Genomic DNA, 22,530 nt, shown 5'->3' with positions numbered 1-22,530 from the left:
AGCTTCAAAAGAGAGGGAAGTGTAAAAACCCTGTCTGTCATAATATATGGGTTTCCCCCCTACTTTTCAAAGCAATCGTCATCATCACACTCATCCAGGGTTCCCCAATGTGGTGCCCTGCCAATTCCTTTTCTGGCACCCGCCAAGTGTTTTTTAGGAAGTGGGTGGGGCCAGGTAGGACTTTTGCCCAGCAAGCTAGGGTTGCCAACCTCCAGGTACTATGACCAATGTGTAATTCACTTCTATGACACGCTTATCACCAGCCACAGTACACAACAATGCTTATAAATTTAATAAGTCTCAATAATGAGAATAAAACAGCCTGCACAAACTAACTAGCTAACTAAAGCTGCAAATATAAATAGCCGATTTACTTTTTTACAGCACCGTTATTTAGCCTTGTTTGTTGTAACCTCCAGGTACTAGCTGGAGATCTCCGGTTAAGAGCGGCAGACTCTAATCTGGTGAACAGGGGTTGTTTCCCCACTCCTCCACATGAAGCCAGCTGGGTGACCTTGGGCTAGTCACAACTCTCTTAGAACTCTCTCAGCCCCACATACCTCACAGGGTTAGTTGTGGGGAGGGGAAGGGGATTGTAAGCCGGTTTAATTCTTCCTTAAGTGGTAGAGAAAGCTGGCATATAAAAGCCAACTCTTCTTCATCATCATCATCAAAGAGGATTTCCAACTCTGGGTGATAACTGCCAGCTAATAGGTTAACACCCTGACTAGGATTCTGAGTAGACCTGCTCTCTTCCTGTGTGCTAGTTAAATCCCAAGTATTATTATTAGGGTTGCCAGGTCAGGAGGTTTTTGGGGGCAGGGTTTGGGGAGGGGAGGGACTTCAGTGCCATAGAGTCCAATTGCCAAAGCGGCCATTTTCTCCAGGGGAACTGATCTCTATCGGCTGGAGATCAGTTGTAATAGCAGGAGATCTCCAGTCGCCACCCTACTTATGGCAACCCTACTTATGTGAAGCCGTGTTAGTCTGTTTGTAGCAGTAGAAAAGAGCAAGAGTCCAGGAGCAACTTAAAGACTAACCAAATTTCTGGCAGGGGATCAGCTTTCGTGAGCCACAGTGACTCACGAAAGCTCATACCCTGCCAGAAATATTGTTAGTCTTCAAGGTGCTCCTGGACTCTTGCTCTTTTCACTTATGTGAAAATAGGGGACTTGGGTAATTTCAGGGAAGCCATTGGCGTGAAGGCAGAATAAGGTCTCTACCCACAATTCTCCCCAAACATTGAAAACAGGCCTGTGCCGAATGCTGGAGTCCTTCCCGTCATCTGCTAATTCCAACCTGGATTCTGTTAGTCGCCTAAGGTGCTATTTACACAGCCCAAATAATGCAGTTTCAATCCACTTTCACTGCACCTTAACTATCGTTTGCAAGTGGATTTTGCCAGTTCACACAGTAAAACCCACCTTCAAAGTGCATTGAAAGTGGAGTGAAAGTGCATTACTTGGGCTGTGTAAATAGCACCTGAGTCAGATCCACTGCTATGCATTTCTAGACCCTTAAGAGCACAAATTGCCCATCAACAGCTTTGAATAACCCCCTCACTCTGACACCAAACAAAACCTTCCCATTCTAGGTATCAGAAGTAATTTCCCAAGGGAAATTCAAGGCGTAGCTTGCTTTAAAATGAACAGGATGTCAATGGAGCTAAGAAATGATCACTTTATCAAGGGGACAAGAGTGATTTCATTTTCACGACGGAGCAAGATGCCTAAAAACAGCCTTCATTATATCCAGTTAGGAAGGACACGGGCAATTTTGTTTTGACGCAATTTTAGCTGTATGCGGAACAGGTTTTAGGGCTATGAATTGGGAAAACCCGTGAGAGAGGTATGCGCTATCTGTACCCCTCCCCGCTATGCGAAGCCTCAATTGCTTTGATGAGAAAGCTCTCCACAACAAGGCTCTTGTAATGTAAATGGCGTGGGTGGCTTTCAAAGAAATGCATAAATTAGGAAAATGTTTTCCACATGCACCTAGGAATAGGTATGTACAGTGAGTCATGACAAGGCAGCAAAAAGAATCCTATCAATAACCCAGTGAGAGAAAAAGGGAAGACTGAATGAGTAATGATAATGGTTCTCTCGTTTAAACCAACACTTTGATCTGACTGCTCTTCAGCATTTAGATGCCCTTTTTGCTTTCATGTTGGTCTTCAAAACAGTGAGGGGAATAGATCAGTCGGAGTGGAGGAGTAGCACAGAGGCTAACACTTCGTGCCAGAAAGTTCTGGGTTCAAATATCATCCCAGCTAGGACCTCACACCTTAGGTGAACTTCTATCTCACCCCCACCCATGTGTGTGTGTGTTGTGTGCTCAAGTCACTTCTGACTCATGGCGACCCTATGAATCACTGTCCTCCAAAATGTCTTATCCTTGGAGTTGCCAACTCTGGGTTTGGAGATACCTGGAGATCTTTGGGGCAGAGCCTGAGGAGGGCAGAGTTAGGGGAGGGACTCCAATGCCATAGAGTCCAATTGCAAAAGCAGCCATTTTCTCCAGGTGAACTGATCTCTATAGGCTGGAGATCAGTGGTAATAGTGGGAGATCTCCAGCTACTACCTGGAGGTTAGGAATTCAGTACAGGAGCAGCAAAGTATACAAAGGTGAAAACTATATTTATAATATTACAGTACACACACACAGTGACTACACATAGAGGATAATATTGCAAAGTTAGCAAAAATAGGCAAAGTCAAGGTTTAAAGTCACTTATGAATATTTTTTAAGAAGGTCAGTTTCCAATTATAATGAATTCAGACCAGCGAAGAGGAGTTGGCAACGAGGAGACGATCGTTTCGAGCTCCAAAAGAGACTCTTCCTTAGTCCTTCCTAATCATTATACAAAAAGTACATACTCAAGAAAATACACAGTCAATATAATATACAACACAACCCAATAAAGGAATTATACTTACAAAGACCTCTTCTATTTTGTCATATTAAACATTCCCATATAGGGTACAGTGGTGCCTGTTTTTTCCTCACTACCTGTAGGTTAGCAACCCTTCCTATCCTGAATAGCCTTGCTCAGATCTTACAAATTGAGGGCCATGGCTTCCTTTATAGAGTCGATCCATCTCTTGCTGGGTCTTCCTTTCCCCCCGCTGCCTTCCACTTTTCCTAGCATGATTGTCTTTTCCAGTGACTCTGGTCTCCTCAAGAGCTATAGACCTCCTTTGAAAAGAGGATGATGATATACTGGATCAAGAGAGTTTTGACTCTCAAAAACGATTACTCTGAAAATCTTATTTATTTATTTGCATTTCTAGCCCTCCCTTCCTGGCCAAGGTCATCAAAGACCTTGGTTTGAACCAAGCTGTCATACAAGAAGCCCACACTACTTGTTGAATTGCACCTGTGCGTCCTGACTCCTTCCTTTGCAACACCCTTCCCACCTTTAGGCTAGGAGTAAAGACTCATGGAGCTTCATTCCTAATGTTATCTGATGAAGGAAGCATTGACTATTGAAAGCTCACACCCTGAAAATCTTGTTGGTCTCTTAAGGTGCTATTGGACTCAAATTGAGCTGTTGTACTGCAGACGAACACGGCTACACTCTAAAACAGGGACGTGTGTGAAGGGCTTTGAATGTTGGAAGTATGGGCAAGAAATGCTACAGATGTATTTCTCAGCAGCCTCTCACATGTGCTGATGCAGTATTTGCAATGTGCCATAGCTGATGAAGACATTAGTTCAAGAATAAAATGTGCTTTTTTGTGTGTGAAGTGCTAAAGGACCTTGTTGAACCTCCACTGAAGTCAAATTTATTCACTTATGTCAGCTGAGACGAATCACAGAAGAACAGATCATTGTTTTTGAAAACTTAATGAAAGCCTTAGAAATAAGGTTGCCAACCTCTAGGTAGTAACTGGAGATCTCCTGCTATTACAACTGGTCTCCAGTCGATAAGAGATCAGTTCACCTGGAAAAAATGGACGCTTTGGCAACTAGACTCTATGGTATTGGTCCCTTGCCTCCCCAAACCCCATCCTCCTCTGGCTCCACCCCCAAAATGTCCAGGTATTTCCCAACCCAGAGCTGGCAACTCTATTTAGAAAGGACAGCTTCATTTTCTAGGTCACTTGCAAAAAGAAAATCCATTCCTTTTTGTTGGGTGGGTATTTGCATACGCTGTGAGCAAAGACATTATCTGATACTCTGTGTGTGTGTGTTAAGTGCCGTCAAGTCGCTTCTGACTCATGGCGACCCTATGAATGAAAGTCCTCCAAAATGTCCTATCTTTGACAGCCTTGCTCAGATCTTGCAAACTGAAGGCTGTGGCTTCCTTTATTGAGTCAATCCATCCCTTGTTGGGTCTTCCTCTTTTCCTGCTGCCCTCAATTTTTCCTAGCATGCCTGTCTTTTCCAGAGACTCTTGTCGTCTCATGATGTGACCAAAATACGATAGCCTCAGTTCAGTCATTTTAGCTTCTAGGGTCAGATCAGGCTTGATTTGATCTATAACCCACTCATTTGTTTTTTTGGCAGTCCACGGAATCCGTAACACTCTCCTCCAGCACCACATTTCAAAGGAATCTATTTTCTTCCTATCAGCTTTCTTCATTGTCCAGCTTTCACACCCATACATAGTAATAGGGAATACGATGGCATGAATTAATCTAGTCTTGGTGGCCAGTGACACATCCTTACACTTCAAAATATTTTCTAGCTCCTTCATGGCTCCCCTTCCCAGACTCAATCTCCTTCTGATTTCTTGGCTGCAGTCTCCCTTTCGGTTGATGGTGGAGCCAAGGAATAGAAAGTCTTGAACAATTTCAATTTCCTCATTGTATCATATCTGATACTAGACAATGTTTAATTGTAGCTGTGTTCTCATGTGCAGATCGCACCCTCTTATCTGAAAGGACACAGCAAAGGGAGAAAAATAAAGGATAGGAAAAGGCAAGCATACCCAGGAGGCACGAGAGAGACACCTTAAGCACAAGCCTCCATGAAATGAAGACACCCCCCCCCCCCATGACTCACCTGCCATCACCTTTCCTGGGACTTGCTCAAGAGAGCTTCCTGGCTCATGTTAATTTGTTTGCAGGATAGGGCCAATTGGATTTTCAGCTTCAGGCACCCACTAGCCTGGCCCAAGATTAAAAGAGTGTAGCAAGAAAATGGTGATTTGTTTAACGAGTTAGAAACTATTGACACCTGAGCAAATGTTGTGGCTACCACCCTAATAACAGGGTTTCTGCAGAGGCAGCACCTACATATTCAAAACAAGTAAAACAATCCAACTGAATCCTATTTGTATTTTAAATAAACTTGATCATAACCTGTCCTCTTCCCTTATAGAACACAAGTACATAAGAAAAGCCCTGCTGGATCAGACCCAGGCCCATCAAGTCCAGCAGTCTGTTCACACAGTGGCCAACCAGGGGCCTCTAGGAAGACCACAAACAAGACAACTGCAGCAGCATTAGGTCCTGCCAGTGTTCCACAGCACCCAATAGAATAGGCATACTCCTCTGGTACTGGAGTGAATAGGAATGCATCAGGACTAGCATCCATTTTGACTAGTAGCCATGGATAGCCCTCTCCTCCATGAACACGTCCACTCCCCTCTTAAAGCCTTCCAATTTGGCAGTCATCACCACATCCTGGGGCAGAGAGTATACAGATAGATCACGATGGGTAGCTGTGTTAGTCTGTCTGTAGCAGTAGAAAAGAGCAAGAGTCCAGTAGCACCTTAAAGACTAACAAAATTTCTGGCACAGCTCACTGAAGTGCAATGAAGTGAGCTGTGACTTATGAAAGCTCATACCCTGCCAGAAATTTTGTTTGTCTTTAAGGAGCTACTGGACTCTTGCTCGTTTCTACTCCTTCCTTATGTCTATCGAATGTAGCCTTGTCAGTCTTCTAGACTGGGGAAGGGAGCTTTGACTCTTGAAAGCTTGTGTGTGTGTTAAGTGCTGTCAAGTCGCTTCCGACCTATGGAGACCCTATGAATCAAAGTCCTCCAGAATGTCTTATCTTTGACAGCCTTGCTCAGATCTTGCAAATTGAGGGCCGTGGCTTCCTTTTTAGAGTCAATCCATCTCTTGTTGGGTCTTCCTCTTTTCCTGCTGCCCTCAACTTTTCCTAGCATGACTGTCTTTTCCAGTGGCTCTTGTCTTCTCATAATGTGACTAGGGTCAGTTAAGACTTGATCTATAATCCACTGATTTGTTTTTTTTGGCCGTCCACGGTTTCTGTAATACTCTCCTCCAACACCACATTTCAAAAGTATCTACTTTCTTCCTATCAGCTTTCTTCAATGTCCAGCTTTCACACCCACACATAGTAATAGGGAATATGATGGCATGAATTAACTTGATCTTGGTGGCCAGTGACACATCCTTGAAAGCTTATACCCTGAAAATCTTGTTGGTCTCTAAGGTGCTACTGGACTTGAATCTAAAAATTGTTGTAGTATTTATAACCTCTCCCAACACGCACTTTAGATCCTGGATGACAATTCTGACCACACAAGAATAACCGAATCCAGAGAAATTTGAAGCTTCCTTGTTGGTTTAACAAGAACTTCGATGTACCTGTCCATGTGTGACAGACATACCTAGGTGTACGCAGTTGAGTCATGCCTGATGTGTACATGAATTTCTTTCAAGGAACCATATCAGTACATGAGGTCCTTTTTACATGCCCTCCCCCCCACATTGACAGGAACATTGAAGTTATTGTAGGCAAGGTAGATCTATACTTGCACAAGATGGGTGGGCAGGTAAACCAGGCTTTGCTGGGTTTTAAGACACAGTAACCATAACGCAGTGTTACGGATACTGTGGTCTGCCAGCAAATCAAATCAGTGGGTTCTAGATCAAATCAAGCCTGAACTGTCTCTAGAAGCTAAAATGACTAAACTGAGCCTACTGTAAAAGGTAAAGGTCCCCTGTGCAAGCACCAAGTCATTCCTAACCCATGGGGTGACATCACATCCCGAAGTTTACTAGGCAGACTTTGTTTATGGGGTGGTTTGCCAGTGCCTTCCCCAGTCATCTTCCCTTTACCCCCAGCAAGCTGGGTACTCATTTTACCAACCTCGGAAGGATAGAAGGCTGAGTCAACCTTGAGCCGGCTACCTGAAACCAACTTCCATTGGGATCGAACTCAGGTCCTGAGCAGAGCTTGGACTGCAGTACTGCAGCTTACCACTCTGCGCCACGGGGCTCACTGACCCTACTGTACTTGATCATATTATGAGAAGACAAGACTCACTGGAAAAGGCAATGATGCTAGGAAAAATTGAAGACAGCAAGAAAAGAGGAAGACCCAACATGAGCTGGATTGACTGTATAAAGGAAGCCCTCAGTTTGCAAGATCTGAGCAAGGCACTTAGTGATAGGAAGTTTGAGAGGACATTGATTCATAGGGTAGCCATGAGTCAGAAGCAACTTGAGAGCACTTAACACAAACACAACCACAATGCAAAGAATGATGAATCACATTGTTGTGGCAGATTTGGCTGCATTTTTGTGCACTGCATTTGTTTTGCTAATGGAATGTTGTTGTTTTGTGCCCCTTGCAACCTGTTCTTGCATTGTTAACTGCTTCGAGTCTAATCTGGGTGGGGTATCAGTAGATCAAATACTTTTTATTGACCCCCCCCCCCTCAAATAATGTCATTTTGAAGTCCTGTTACAAGTTTGGCTATCTATGGATGGGCTTTGTTGTCAAGAATTTAATGGCCTTGATGTGTAAAAATCTTTCTCCTTTTCCCCTGGGAGGTGACACTCTTCATCTCATGCAATACACAAATGTTGGATCAGACAGAGAGCTGGTAGTTTTAAATCGGAATTGGTTCAAACTCAAGTATCCTTGAAGTGCAGTTGCTGATTGGGAATGTTACAGGAACAGCAGTTTTGCTGCCTGCTGTGGGAATCCACTTGCTTCCACTATACTCTGTATATATATTTGCAAATAAAATAGGTATTACCAAGACACTCTGCGTCTCCAATATGCTTTTATCTAAAGAAAGCCATACACTGTAGATAGAGTTGCCATCTCTGGGTTGGGAATTACCTGGATATTTTTGGGGTGGAGCCTGAGGAGGGCAGGGTTTGGGGAGGAGAGGGAGCTCACTGCCATAGAGTCCAATTGCCAAAGTGGCCCTTTTCTCCAGGGGAACTGATCTCCGTCAGCTGGAGATCAGTTGTAATAGCTGGAGATCTCTAGCTATTACCTGGAGGTTGGCAACCCTAAGATGAACTGATCTCTGTTGCCTGGAGATCAGTTGTAATAGCAGGAGATCTCAAGCCACCACCTGGAGGTTGGCAACCCTATCCATCAGCAAGACAAAACTTCCCCCTTCCCATTACAGCCCATGGTTCTCCATGAAGTGCTGATCCTGGGGGACCCTGCCGAATGAAGAAGAAGAGTTGGTTTTTATATACGACTTTCTCTACCACTTAAGGAAGACTCAAACCGGCTTACAATCACATTACCTTCCCCTCCCTACAACACACACCGTGTGAGGCCGGTGGGGCTGAGAGAGCTCTAAGAGAACTGTGACTAGCCCAAGGTCACCCAGCTGGCTTCATGTGTAGGAGAGGGGTTCACCAGATTAGAGTCTGCTGCTCATGTGGAGGAGTGGGGAATCAAACCCAGTTCTCCAGATCAGAGTCCACCACTCCAAATGGCGGCGGCGGGGGGGGGGGGCGTTTGCAGAGGGAATCACAGGAAATCACCAATTTCGTCTGGATCCAACCCATCGCCTGTAAAGTTTTGCCATTTTCATTGTGCTGCTCCTTGCAAATATTTTATTGTTTTTGTCTAACTGTTCTTCGGTGTTGTAATCCTGCCTTATTGCACGTACTAGACCGTTTTTCCATCGTGTTCTCTGATTTCGTAACCCATTTTTATTGCATGGTCCATATGCATGCTGCTTATACTATACTGTTTGTCTATAGTTCCAACTGCATTGTTTTAAGCAGTGCCAGTCACCTCAAGCCACAAGCAAGCAAGGTGGACTGTAAAGGAAGGAAATAGAAATAAAATAAAGCCATGCTTGTGAGGTGCTTGGCATGCACTAAAGTAATGCAAGTAATATACAACCCCAATAATCTTTTTTTACAGCCACGTGCCCAGAGCATTGCACAATGTATGTAAGGTACAAACAACTGAAAAGCCAGGCATAAACAGAAAATAAACAACATACGTTTGCTGTGCATGAGATCTCCACCCTCAAGCAGCAAATACTTCATTTAAATATCCAAAATAAGTACTTCAAACTGCACTATGGAAATCAGAGGCAAGTGGCACTCTAGACGAACTTAAAGTGACACACTGGAGAAAGGCTGCTATTTCACCGGTGTAGCAACCCCCAACTTCTTGATGAACAGTATTCAGTGTCCAATGCAAAACTTTGGTCGGTGAAGGTAGCATAATTAAATTGTGGAACTCCCTGCCCCAGGATGTGGTGATGGCTGCCAACTTGGAAGGCTTGAAGAGGGGAGTGGACATGTTCACGGAAGAGAGGGCCATCCATGGCTATTAGTCAAAATGAATACTAGTCAGAATGCACACCTATTCTCTCCAGTATCAGAGGAGCATGCCTACTATATTACTATATAGTCATGATGCATATCTATTCTCTCTAGTATCAGAGGAGCATGCCTATTATATGAGGTGCTGTGTAACACAGGCAGGATAATGCTGCTGCAGTCGTCTTGTTTGGGGGCTTCCTAGAGGCACCTGGTTGGCCACTGTGTGAACAGACTGCTGGACCTGATGGGCCTTGGTCTGATCCAGCATGGCTTATGTTCTTATGATGGGATCCAGGTATGCCAAAATTTCCATCACAAAGTACGGGAGCTTTGTCTTCCTTTGAAGGTAGGTCAGCTGAGGTTCAGCCTACCTTCTGATTTACAAATTCTTCACTTCTGTAGCAATTCTCTTTTGGTTCCCTAAATCCCCCCCCCCAATGGATTTCTTTTTCTTCACTCTAATGAAGGCTTTCCTGGGAGGAAGCCCCACCAAATGGATTTGAGTAAGGTTCTGAGTACACCTGCTCAAATATGGCGTGGTTTGTGTCTCAGAGCAGCAGAATTTGGGAGGCCTGGCTTTCTGAACATGGAGGCAGTGTGATGGAAAAGAAGAACACTGAATTTTTGCTTCCCCATGCAGCTGTTACTGGTCCACTACCCCGCTCTCGAGGAGTGGGGCACCCTTGACGGACCGAAATGTTATTACTCAGCAGAAAGGGCTGAAGCGGTCTTTGCACCTCAACTCAAACATATTGCCTAGGGTTGCCAACCTCCAGGTGGTGGCTGGAGATCTCCTGCTATCACAAGTGATCTCCAGGCGACAGAAATCAGTTCCCCTGGAGAAAATTGCAGCTTTGGCAATTGGACTCTAAGGCATTGAACCCCCTCCCCAAACTCGCCCTCCTCACGCTCCACCCCAATACCTCCAGGTATTTCCCAACCCCGAGCTGGCAACCCTAATATTGCCTGTTTTTCTTGGACAGGAGATTAGTAGTAAACACAAAGGAAGTTGTGCATTTCCATGACCTAAAAAAATAAAAGGGAATTAAATGAAACTCTCGAATATTATATATTCAGAGGTCTTTATGTGTCATCAATTAAGCATGTAGATTAATTTACGAAACTTAAAAACCACAGTGCAGTCTAGAATTTTTCTTTATAGCACTGGGTGTAATGACCAGGTATGACAACACGGTTTACTTGTGTCTTTATTTTTCAACAAGGGGCTCTTAATGCAGTTCACATTACAGTGTAAAAATACAAAATCAGACATCAATGCTGGTTAAGTATTTAGTTAAAAAGCATTCATAGCATGATTACAACCAACATTTACTTCTTCAGGTTACCAAACTACTCTGTTTTTTTCTGCTTCACCTTCTTCAACCATTGCGGTGGTGCTTTATTTGTCTGTAAAAAATAATAAAAAAATACATTCGGGATAAGTAAAGCAACAGGCAGCAGCAGCAGAATTCCGTTTTTATTTATTTATTTAAAAACGTTTATCAGCCACCTTTCTTCCTTATGGAGCTCAAGGAGCCTTACAATATAAATAAAAGACAAAAAAACCAACATTTAATGTCACATGTTAGGACTGCTTTAATCGAATGCTGTCCTAAATAAAACTGTCTTCAGTTGCCCCCTAAAGATTTGGAAGTGGGGGGGGGGGCAGGCGCACCTCCTTGGAGAGGCTGTTCCATAATCGTGGGGCTGCCACCAAAAAGGCCCTCTCTTGAGCACCCACCAAATCAGTTTCTTTGATCGATGGGACAGTCAGGAAGGCCTCTAACTGTGATCTTAATTCCTGGGCAGGAACTTGCCTAACACTTCTGTGGATAGCACTTTGCTATTTCTAATGGCGTGACAACCCTACTACCATTAAAATAACACTACATCCATACTCTAAATGCGTGTGTCAAGTTGCAGCTGACTTATGGCGATCCCGTGGGGTTTTCAAGGCAAGAGACGTTTGGAGGTGGTTTGCCGTTGCCTGACTCTGCGTGGGCCAAGGGAGTTCTGAGAGAGCTGTGACTGGCCCAAGGTCACCCAGTGGGCTTCATGGGGAGGAGTGGGGGATTGAACCCGGTTCTCCAGATTAGAGTCATGCTGCTCTTAGCCATTACACCACACTGGCTCTCTATCCATATTCTGGTGGTGGTGGAACGTGCCATGAAGTTACAGCTGATTTAGGCAACCCTGTGGGTTTTTCCAGGCAAGAGATGTTTGGAGGTAGTTTGCCATCGCCTGCCTCTAATTTAGCACATAATTTTGATCAAGGTAATCCAAGTGCTACATCCAGAAAAGATGAAATCTTGCAGCCGGCACAAACGATGTAAATGAGGCATACTCACATAATTTACTTGTTTTGCATAGACTATTCTTCTTAGGGTTGCCAGGTCCCTCTTCACCACTGGCAGGAGGTTTTGGGGGCAGAGCCTGAGGAGGGCGGGGTTTGGGGAGGGGAGGGACTTCAATGCTATAGAGTCCAATTGCCAAAGTGGCCATTTTCTCCAGGTGAACTGATCTCTATCAGCTGGAGATCTGTTGTATTGGCCAATACGTTATATCACTGTTTGATGATTTACTCATCCACAGGACATTGTAAAAATACTATAAGAACCTTTGTGTGTGTGTGTGCCAATTTTAAATGGTGAAAATAACATATTTCGCTACAATTGACAATGGGCAGTACAACATATAAGGTGGTTACTTTTCAACATACCTTTTATGTATTTTTGGATGCGTTTATGAAAATATGTATGAATGCATATATGACCACTGAGGAAGGCCGAACAGGCCGAAACACGTATGGTTTTATATTGGTCATTGGCATTTATTACAGATCATCAATACTGTGGAATATTTAGTAATTTCAATCTGAAGCCTATATGTTTTGGGCCTAGTGTTTTTAATGTGTGTACACACTATAATAAATTATAATAATTTGTATAATATTAGTGTGTGTGGGGGTAACTCTCTGATATCTTGTTACGCAGTGGCACCTAGGTAAATTTAAGGCCACCTGTTTTATGGGCATATTATGATGTTTTATTGAGGTTTATTGAGGTCAATGTTTTAATGATTTTTGATGCCTTTATGTATTTTAATGGTCATTACCCGCCCTGAGCCTGCCTTGCTGGGGATGAGGGCGGGCTATAAATGTGAAATTAAATAAATAAACAAATAAACAAAGCATTAAAAAACAAACAAAGGCACCGTACTTACAAATAATGTTGGTTTAGGCGCAAACACATTTTCTGCCTCTCGCTCTAAAGGCAAAGTGACAGAGGAACTGGATTGGGCTTTTGCTGGCCGACTTTTAACCTTTTTCTGAGGTGAAGCGTCGCCAGGGGGGTTACCATGAAGATTGATCAACATCTGTTTCATCGCAGCAAGTTCCTAGAAACCAAACAAAATCTCAAGACTCAAGCACTGGAACGCAAAACTGTAATTCTAACTTTAGTAAAATACCTTATAGTAAAACAATAATTTATTAGTTTAGTCATGATATGATATTATAACTACTATGATCAATTTATGTGTTAATTATTTACATACCGAAATGTAACTTAAAAGAATAGGTTAATGATCATCACAGTAATATCAAAATACTATTAAGACATAATTAAAGTGTTTTTAAGTAACGTTCATTTTGGATAAAATGCTTAAGGACTGTTAGCTATAGATTAACATAACTATAAATATGGATTTATAGCAAGAATAACCTAGAAAATTCTTTACAGAAGTAGATATTGACTTGAGTAAGGCACACCTGTTTTAGGTTAGTTTTTTATGTAAGTTTTGATGTTATATTTCGTTTGTAATGTGTTTTGTTAATGTTATGTAAAACCAAAAATATTTAATTAAAAAGAAAAGAAAAGAAAAACTCAAGCTGGTCATAGAACTGGTCATAGAACGCGCATTCTCTTACCAAACAAAAGTAAACAGATAGGGTCATTACTCTGTAATAAGGATAGCTCTCTCTCTCTCTCTCTCTTTTAGTCTGATTACTTATTAGAAACTACTTTACAAAGGAAGCCATAAAACAAAACGCACATGAGATTTATATAAATAGAAGATCATCATTCCTGAAATGTTGTAATAGAAAAAGATTTACAGAGCGCCATGAAGCATCCTACAAACTCCTTTTTCATTTGAACTGCCATATATTTAAAAGCTGGTGTTTTTTTTTTTTAAGGCTTGTTTTGAAAAGGAAGAGCGCTCACTTAATCCAATCTGTATGCTTTACAAATGACAGTCAGATGGCTAGGATAAGAGAGCATGTCTTCCAAAGGCATGGGTTTTTTGTGTGTGTGTACGTGTGTGTGTTTTTAAACAATTCATTATTTCCAGAAAGCGGGGGGGGGGGGGGAACATACAGAAGACAGAAAGCATGCACACTGGAAAAGCTGCAGTAAAATAATAATAATATAAGAACTATAAAGGAGGTTATAGCATCATTTTAAAATGGAAAATGGTATTTGAAAAGGAAGAGGAAGCTTGGATGGAAAGATGAACAAGTAGTGAAGGCACGTTCAGGAAAAAAACATTAAATAATCTTTTAGTTTAACAAAAAGCAACTTTCACTGCATCATTGGCCAGTTTACGCAAAACGTAAAGTTTATGGTAAAATATTCCGTGGTATACGCATTATTGCTTAATTTTAACCATCACATCCACTATAACAGCAAAGTTAGGACAATGCAGTCAAATAACCAATATAAGGTAAAAGATTTCTAACTAAGTTAGAGAACGAGCGTGGTGTAGTGGTTGAGAGTGGTGGACTCTGATCTGGAGAACAGGGTTTGATTCCCCACTCCTCCACATGAGCGGCGGAGGCTAATCCGGTGAACTGGATTTGTTTCCCCACTCCTACACATTAAGTCAGCTGGGTGATCTTGGGCAAGTCACTCTCCCTCAGCCCCACCTACCTCACAGGCTGTCTGTTGTGGGCAGGGGAAGTGAAAGTGATTGTAAGCTGGTTTGAGTCTCCCTTAAGTGGTAGAGAAAGTCAACATATAAAAACCAACTCCTCCCCCTCCTCCTCTTCCTCTTCTACCTGCACCAAACAATTCCTAGAATCCTTTCAAATGCAGAATTCTTTTGAATACAGCAGCAAAAATCTTAAGGATGCTCCCAAGACGCTGGAAAGCCCAGATCTGGATGGGCCAGGCCAGCTCGATCTCGTCCGATCTTGGAAGCTAAGCAGCTCTTGTACCTGTGGCTAGAAGAATCCAAAGGACTAAGTATTGCCGCCTCCTCTGTGCAAACTGGCCCCAGGTCCCACCTTGAGAATTTGCTTCTGAAGACTGGGGAATCTCCCAGAGCGGGATGCCGCCTGGTGTGAAGGAGAGCGGCCAGAAAGCAAAGCCAGCGGTAGCCCTTCCCGGTGAGCAAAAGTATTTTCTGCTCGCACTCGGGTTTGGATCCTGGCCAAAATCTACTTCGTGCACCAGAGAAATTTTGGAATACTGAGAGAATTCACTACCTGGATTTAAGTTGCAGCATAGTCTCTCTGAGGAATCAGGTGCCACCGGGCAGAGAACATTTTCCTTACGCTTGTATCTGGTGAGATCCAAGAACATTTGGCACACATCAGCATTCTGAGATCAAACATCTGAGGAATGTAAGATCTGTCTTCATGCAGTGATGTTCTCCTACTATCCAGTCTCTGAAATTGTTACCGCTTTATGATATTAACGAAACCACAATTGGTGAGGCTGGGGAAAACGACATTATTTTTAGGTCTACTGCGTCATTGCCCATTGGTACGATTACTTCCGTTAAATTTCATCAAAGTCTTAGTTTGGGAAGAATAGGTTGCTTACCTATGACTCACATGCTTTAAGCAATCACCTGTGCGGCCCTGCCTATTGGTGCTGCACCTGGAACCTTCTAGAACGAAAGCAACCGACTGTTGGCACCACCCCCACCTAGCTCAAGGAGAAAACTACTGATGCATACACTGAGGGGTGCAGCTGTGTCTTCTTAGCTCTTTCCCTCAGGTGTAAAAACCAGCTGTTGCAGGGAAGGAGGACAAATTGAGCGTCTTCACACAATGTATAGTTAAACTGTAGAACTCCCTGCCTCAGGATGTGGTGATGGCTGCCAACTTGGAAGGCTTGAAGAGGGGAGTAGACATGTTCATGGAGAATAGGGCTATCCATGGCTACTAGTAAAAATGGATACTAGTCATGATGCGTATCTGCTCTCTCCAAGAGAGAATAGGAGCATGCCCATTACATTAGGTGCTGTGGAACACAGGCAAGATAATGCTGCTGTAGTTGCCTTGTTTGTGGGCTTCCTAGAGGCACCTGGTTGGCCACTGTTCTTCCTAATGTTTAGATGGAAACTCTTTTGATTTAATTTCAACCCATTGATTCTGGTCTGACCTTCTGGGGCAACAGAAAACAACTCGGCACCATCCTCTATATGACAGCCCTTCAAGTACTTCAAGATGGTTATCATATCACCTCTCAGTCGTCTCCTCTCCAGGCCAAACATACCCAGCTCCTTCAACCTTTCCTCATAAGACTTGAGGAGGACATGTAGGCAGACTAGATCCACTGTGCATCACTGAGTTTAAGAAACAGTTTAAATCCAGAAGACGGCAAGCACGGAGATCACCGCAGTTTTAGAAGAATGTAAAATCAGCCGATTTCTCCATTTATTTTTAATTTGACCTTCGTCATGATTTTATACATTGTGTGGCTTATAATAATGAAAATGTGCCTTAAAGGATGAAAGCATACCACTTCTGATACACCACTGCTTCGAAGCGGTTCTATAATGCTGCAGGATGTAAATCCTTCTATTCAAACGGCAAAAATACCAGCAGGCTTTGTTGTAGTGATGATGGCGTCCATAAAATTAACGTCCAATATTTCAGCTATGAGTTCCTTGTCCTGCCACCCCGAGCCTTAAAGCACACCACAACATTTCATCTGCTGGGTAAATTCTTCTTATCGCTTGGTCATTTAATATTGTAACTATCCGCATAATTCGGCCATGTGCGGTGGCATGTCAGAGCAGCTGTTTCAAAGGCCTGCATAGCTGATCCCGACGTGCGGCTGAAAAGTTGTAAACTCCGCAAAGACGTTGCCAAAGCAATGCATAGACCGCATTTCTCGATTAAAATAACTCGGGACGTTTATATGACGAGCGCACGCTTCATCTTTAAGGGACCCAGGCGGAGATCTCTACCTACTTGGGAGAGAGGGCTGCCAAAACGGGGTTAAATTCATCTTTTGAGTAAATAGGCTGAGAGTTGGGACGCAGGGCTCCCTTCGAGGCAGGATTTTGATACCAGCAATCTCTGTGAATCTGCAGAGCTTTGCTGTGCCTTGTGAGAGGTTGAAACTGAACTCCCTCAAGTGACAGCGGTGAGAAGTTCTCAGAGTGATGAGGAGTTTCAGGTAAGACAAAGCAATATTTTAGCATTCACTTGGTCTGATCTTTTGGAGACGAAATCCCGAGTAGCACACAGAGAGAGTGGCCCCAGAAAATCAGTCTGAACTTCCTAACTCGTTATAAACTAGCCCTGCCCTGCATGAAAGAAGGACTTAGCAACCCAAACCAGCAACTTTTGGGAAAGTAAGGTCATTTATGCATGGGAGTTTTACCTGAGGTTTGTTGCTGGCTGGACCCACACGTTCCAGTTTGGAATCTCTGCACCACCCATCTCCAAACTCAAATCAACTCCCGCCCCTTTAAATGCTGCTTTGTAATAGGCTTACTTCGCAGTGCTCAGTGCGAGAGAAGATTCCCCCCCAAACCCAATTGCCACATAAAAAAGCATTTTAAGAACAAAAAACGAAGCAATCTGAAAGAAGGGGAGGGGGGGGGGGAGAAATCCAAGGCTCGGTTTTAAAAAGTCTTTCTTTTGCTCAGAAAGAGCTCTGAGAAAGCAGGAAGCATTTGAATCCCCGCCTCTTTACACACTGCTTTGTGATTGGCTGTGAGAGAAAGCCAGTTTCTGTTTCCCCTGCTTTGCTTTCTGCACAGAGTTTTGAGCCGGGCTGAGCTCAGGGGAGAGGGAAGAGTCGGGTTAACAGAGGAATGGAAAGACCCGTACATTGTGAGGGCTGGCAGCGAGGTCATTTCTAATGGATGGAAAATTTGTGCAGAGCTCCAAGCAACAACCAAGCCAGATGGGGGCGAACGTGAGTCCAAGTACCCATGCATAAATGACCTAAGAGCAGTTTCTATACATGTACTCTTAAAACCCTCTTAAGGCAAACAACAGAAGATTGGGATCTACTCTTGCATAAATCTCAAGGAGTAGTCTAACAACAAACTTCTAGCCTTTGTCTGGAAGTGACGCAACACCCTTTTAATAGCTTTCAGTGGACGGGAATGGGGAGAAGATTGGGTGTAATTGCTGTAGCCGTGAGCTTTGCATTTTGTCCTAATCTGTATGCAGTGGGACGAAACAAGAGCAGGTCCCACAGCCTGTCCACTCCAAGCATTCTCCTTTTTGATCTCTTCATTACATATCACTTCTAAACAGAGTTGTTTGTTTTTACTGAGCCGAGCCATGTGCAGAACAAATGCAGCAAGTGTTCGCATCCCTTCAGCTCCTTTTAATTATCTCATGCTGTCATTCGGCTCCCTGATCCCCCAGATCTGGTCAGCACATGGGGGAATCAGGAATAAATTACCAGCTTCAACAATTTGCAAGAGAAACAGGCTCTGCGAGGAAGTGGTTTGAGCTGGAATGCATGAGAGGCACAGAGATACATCGGGAACATGCGAGGGAGCTTCAGTGCGCATGCAACTTCTGCAACCGGCATGGTGTTGGCAACCATGTCAAATTCCAAGTCCATCCCTCCCACAGCAGCAGTCAAGACTGACTTTAAAAAAAAGTTGTTAACCACATGTATGCAATTTGTGTGCATAAATTCTGGTGGAACTTCAAAAATGCTATTGTGACAAACGGCAACATAAATAATCATTAAACCAACATAAGATATGAGAGCTCCAGATGACGGAATGGTAGGAACAATAGCTAAACCAAGAACGAGAAGGCTTGTGACTGATTTCACCAAGCAAGAGCTCATCTTAGAGCCTTACCCTTCGGTGGTGATGAAGAACGCTCACCTTTTCGCTTCCCAGGTAACCTCAGTATCCAGCAGAGTGATTACAAGTGCCTAGGACCACTTTATATCTTGGAACCCTTAGTAGTTGAAAGACTAGCGGACCAGGCAAATAAAACCCTCTGTTCCAACTTGGATGCAATGTGAGTTACAAGTTGGCACTGGATGGCGTTAGGAATTTTGCTTGTCCTGTTACGATGGATGGACACTTTTCGTGGAGAGCCAGCGTGGTGTAGTGGTTAACAACAGTGGACTCCAATCTGGAGAACCGGGTTTGATTACCTACTCCTCCACGTGAGCAGCGGCTAATCTGGTGAACTGGATTGGCTTCCCCACTCCTACACATGAAGCCAGCTAGGTGACCTTGGGCAAGTTACAGTTCTATTAAGAGCTCTCTCAGCCCCACCTACCTCACAAGTTGTCTGCTAAGGGGAGAGGAAGGGAAGGCAATTGTAAGCCGCTTTGAGACTCCTTAAAGGTAGAGAAAAGTGGGGTATAAAAACCAACTCTTCTTCTGAGAGCCAATGTATAAAAACCAACTCTTCTTCTTCTGAAAGCCAGCATGGAGTAGTGGTTAAAAGCAGTGGTTTGGAGCGGTGGACTCTGATCTGGAGAACCAGGTTTGATTCCCCACTCCTCCACGTGAGCAGTGGGCGCTAATCTGGTGAACTGGATTTGTTTCCCCACTCCTACACAAGAAGCCAGCTGGGTGACCTTGGGCTAGTCACCGTTCTCTCTGAACTCTCTCAGCCTCACGTACCTCACAGGGTGTCTGTTGTGAGGAAGGGAAGTGGAGGCAATTGTAAGCCGGTTTGATTCTTCTTTGTGGTAGAGAAAGTCGGCATATAAAAACCAACTCCTATTTCTCCTCTTAGTTTGTTTGATTTGATGGGGACAAGATCCCTGGACATGTGAGATCTGCAACGGCTCTGAATACCTGCCTGTTCAGGCAGCCAGCCAGAGAGGTGCCAGCCAAGCAGAAGATGGAAGTAGAGAATAATGCCTTGAGATAGGGTGTGGTCCTCAGCTTTAGAGGAGGCTGTGGCAGAACCACACCTGCTCACTGGATCCTGCTGTATTGGAAAACAGCCAGTTTCAAATCTCCCAGTTTTGTGCAAGGTAACTGTGACATCTCAGCTTCGGGGACTCTTGGGTGAAACCCATTATCTAAATCCTTCTCCACTTAAGTTTCTGATCTGGACTTGTAATTGAAACACATTAGATTGCCAGTGCCAACAACTTAACAGGTGTGTACACCCCTATTAGTTTCCCTGAACTTTCCAGTGACTTTCAATGCCATTAACCATAGTATCCTTCTGGGTTGCCTGGCTGGAGGCATGGGGGTAACTGATCCTTTCTTCTTATAAAATTCCTGAAGATGGTGCTGGAGTATTTCTGCTCATTTCCAGTGCTTAAAAACTAGCTGCAGCCTATGAAACGCCATCTGGTCTCCATGCTCTTCAACCTCGGCGTAAACATTCTGGAGAAACGGGCTGTAGTCATACGCGCACAGATAATAGCCAGCCGCCTTTCATTTCCCTCGAATCCTAGGGAGCAGTTGAGATGCTGACCCACAATTTGAGCTCAAGTGACAAGGGCAGCCAACTGAAACTCATTCCCGACAAGGCACTGTTATTCATTTAGAGAGAACTGGGGAACCTTGGTTGTGAAGTTCCCCAGTTCTTTTTGGAGCAGTGGACTCTGATCTGGAGAACCGGGTTTGATTCCCCACTTCCCCACATGAGCGATGGAGGCTAATCTGGGGAACTGGATTTGTTTCCCTGCTCCTACACGTGAAGCAAGCTGGATGATCTTGGGCCAGTCACGGCTCTCTTAGAGCTCTCTCAGCCCCATCTACCTCACAGGATGTCTGTTGTGGGGAGTGGAAGAGAAGGGGATTTGAAGCCAGACCTGGATGGCCCAAACTTGTCAGATCTCAGAAGCTAAGCAGGGTCAGCCCTGATCAGTCTTGGGTGGGAGACCACCAAGGAATATAATTATTGGTAATACATTATACAACCTATATACATGCCTGGTCCGATATATATTGTCTGTATATGTATATATATCTGTAAATGTGTGTATATTTTACATGGGTTTCAATTGACCACTGAAGGTTTCAACTGACACTGAGGAAGGCCAAACAGGCTGAAATGCGTCTGGCATGTGGTTATAGATATCAACCTTAGGAAATGCTATTGTGCTGTTTTAATGTTTTTAAAACATTAAAACATCCCTGACCTGGATGGCCCAGGCTAGCCTGATCTCGTCAGAACTCAGAAGCTAAGCAGGGTCAGCCCTGGTTAGTATTTGGAGGGGAGACCACCAAGGAATACCAGGGTTGCTGTGCAGAGGAAGGCACTGGCAAACCACCTCTGTTAGTCTCTTGCCATGAAAACCCCAAAAGGGGTCGCCATAAGTCTGCTGCGACTTGAAGGCACTTTACACACAATGTTTTTAAAATAATTTTTATCTTGACATAGCGCCTCAAATAAATAATTTTTGTCTTGACATAGCACTTCATTATCTGTGGAGGTGAGAGATTTAAAATGGATAAAAGGAAGTACTTCTTCACACATCGCACAGTTAAATTGTGGAACTCCCTGCCCCAGGATGTGGTGATGGCTGCCAACTTGGAAGGCTTTAACAGGGGAGAGAACATGTTCATGGAGGATAGGGCTACCCATGGCTAATAATCAAAATGGATACTAGTCATGAGGCATACCTGTTCTCTGCAGGATCAGAGGAGCATGTCTATTATATTAGGTGCTGTGGAACACAGGCAGGATGGTGCTGCTGCAGTCGTCTTGCTGGTGGGCTTCCTAGAGGCACCTAGTTGGCCACTGTGTGAACAGACTGCTGGACTTGATGGGCCTTGGTCTGATCCTGCATGGCCTTTCTTATGTTTTTATCTGTGTAATTAGATTTGTACCCCACAAGGGCTTTGGAATAGGGCTTCTTGAACAGCAGTCCCTCCCACCAAATGGCAAGAGGTTTAAAAAAAAAAAGCAAAAGGGGGAGGGGGTTTGCTGCTTAACAATAAAAATGCTTACTGGGTATGCTCAAGGACCTAGATTGTGCCTAAAGAAGCTCTTTGGCTCCATCATCAACCAAAAGGGAGAGTGCAACCAAGAAATCAGAAGGAGATAGAGACCGGGAAGGGCAGCCATGAAGGAGCTTGAAAAGATCCTGAAATGTAAGGATGCGTCACTGGTAACCACGATCAAGTTAATTCATGCCATCATATTCCCTATTACTATGTATGGGTGTGAAAGTTGGACAATGAAGAAAGCTGATAGGAAGAAAGCAGATTCCTTTGAAATGTGGTGTCGGAGGAAAGTGTTATGGATACTGTGGACCGCCAAAAAAACAAACAAAAAAACCCAACAACAGTGGGTAATAGATCGAATCAGGCCTGAAGCTAAAATGACTAAAATAACTGAGGCTGTCGTACTTTGGTCACATTATGAGAAGACAAGGCTCACTGGAAAACACAATCATGCTAGGAAACTTTGAAGGCAGCAGGAAAAGAGGAAGACCCAACATGAGATGGATTGACTGTATAAAGGGAGGCAGGGACCTCAGTTTACAAGACATGAGGAAGGCTGTTGACGATAGGACATTTTGGAAGAAATTGATTGACAGGGTGGCCATGAGTTGGAAGCGACTTTATGGCACTTAACATACACACACAGCTCTTTGGGTCTTGGTCACTGGGCATAGCCAGCCATCACCTGTACAAGCTCAAAAGTTCCATCTTTTCTGTTTATTTTTCTGAAAGCTGTACGTAGACAATATTCTCCATTTCCTTGAAACAAGGAAGCCGGGCCACAAAGCGCTTCAGTGGCTGCGTTTCCTATCCAAAAGGAAACTCTACCCCCCCACTTCCTAAAACTTCACAGCAGGCTATTCTGTCAAAACAATCG

The 22,530-nt window shown here is 43.9% G+C and overlaps 1 protein-coding gene across 1 annotated transcript in view; it reads right to left on the bottom strand.

Moving 5' to 3' along the window:
- Window positions 1-10,832: 10,832 nt before the first annotated feature.
- Window positions 10,833-22,530, bottom strand: part of PIBF1 (progesterone immunomodulatory binding factor 1) — a 104,720-nt gene continuing 93,022 nt past the window's right edge. The window contains exons 16-17 of the mRNA XM_056861922.1: window positions 12,735-12,908; window positions 10,833-10,919 (exon numbers count right to left, since the gene is read on the bottom strand). Coding sequence (XP_056717900.1) covers window positions 10,863-10,919; window positions 12,735-12,908 — 231 coding nt within the window. The 3' untranslated portion in view covers window positions 10,833-10,862. The remainder of the gene's footprint in view (window positions 10,920-12,734; window positions 12,909-22,530) is intronic.

Source organism: Euleptes europaea, chromosome 16 (assembly GCF_029931775.1).
Source record: "Euleptes europaea isolate rEulEur1 chromosome 16, rEulEur1.hap1, whole genome shotgun sequence".
Taxonomy (NCBI): Eukaryota; Metazoa; Chordata; class Lepidosauria; order Squamata; family Sphaerodactylidae; genus Euleptes; species Euleptes europaea.
The sequence above is the reverse complement of the archived record's forward strand: the minus strand, read 5'-3'. Positions and strand labels throughout refer to the sequence as shown.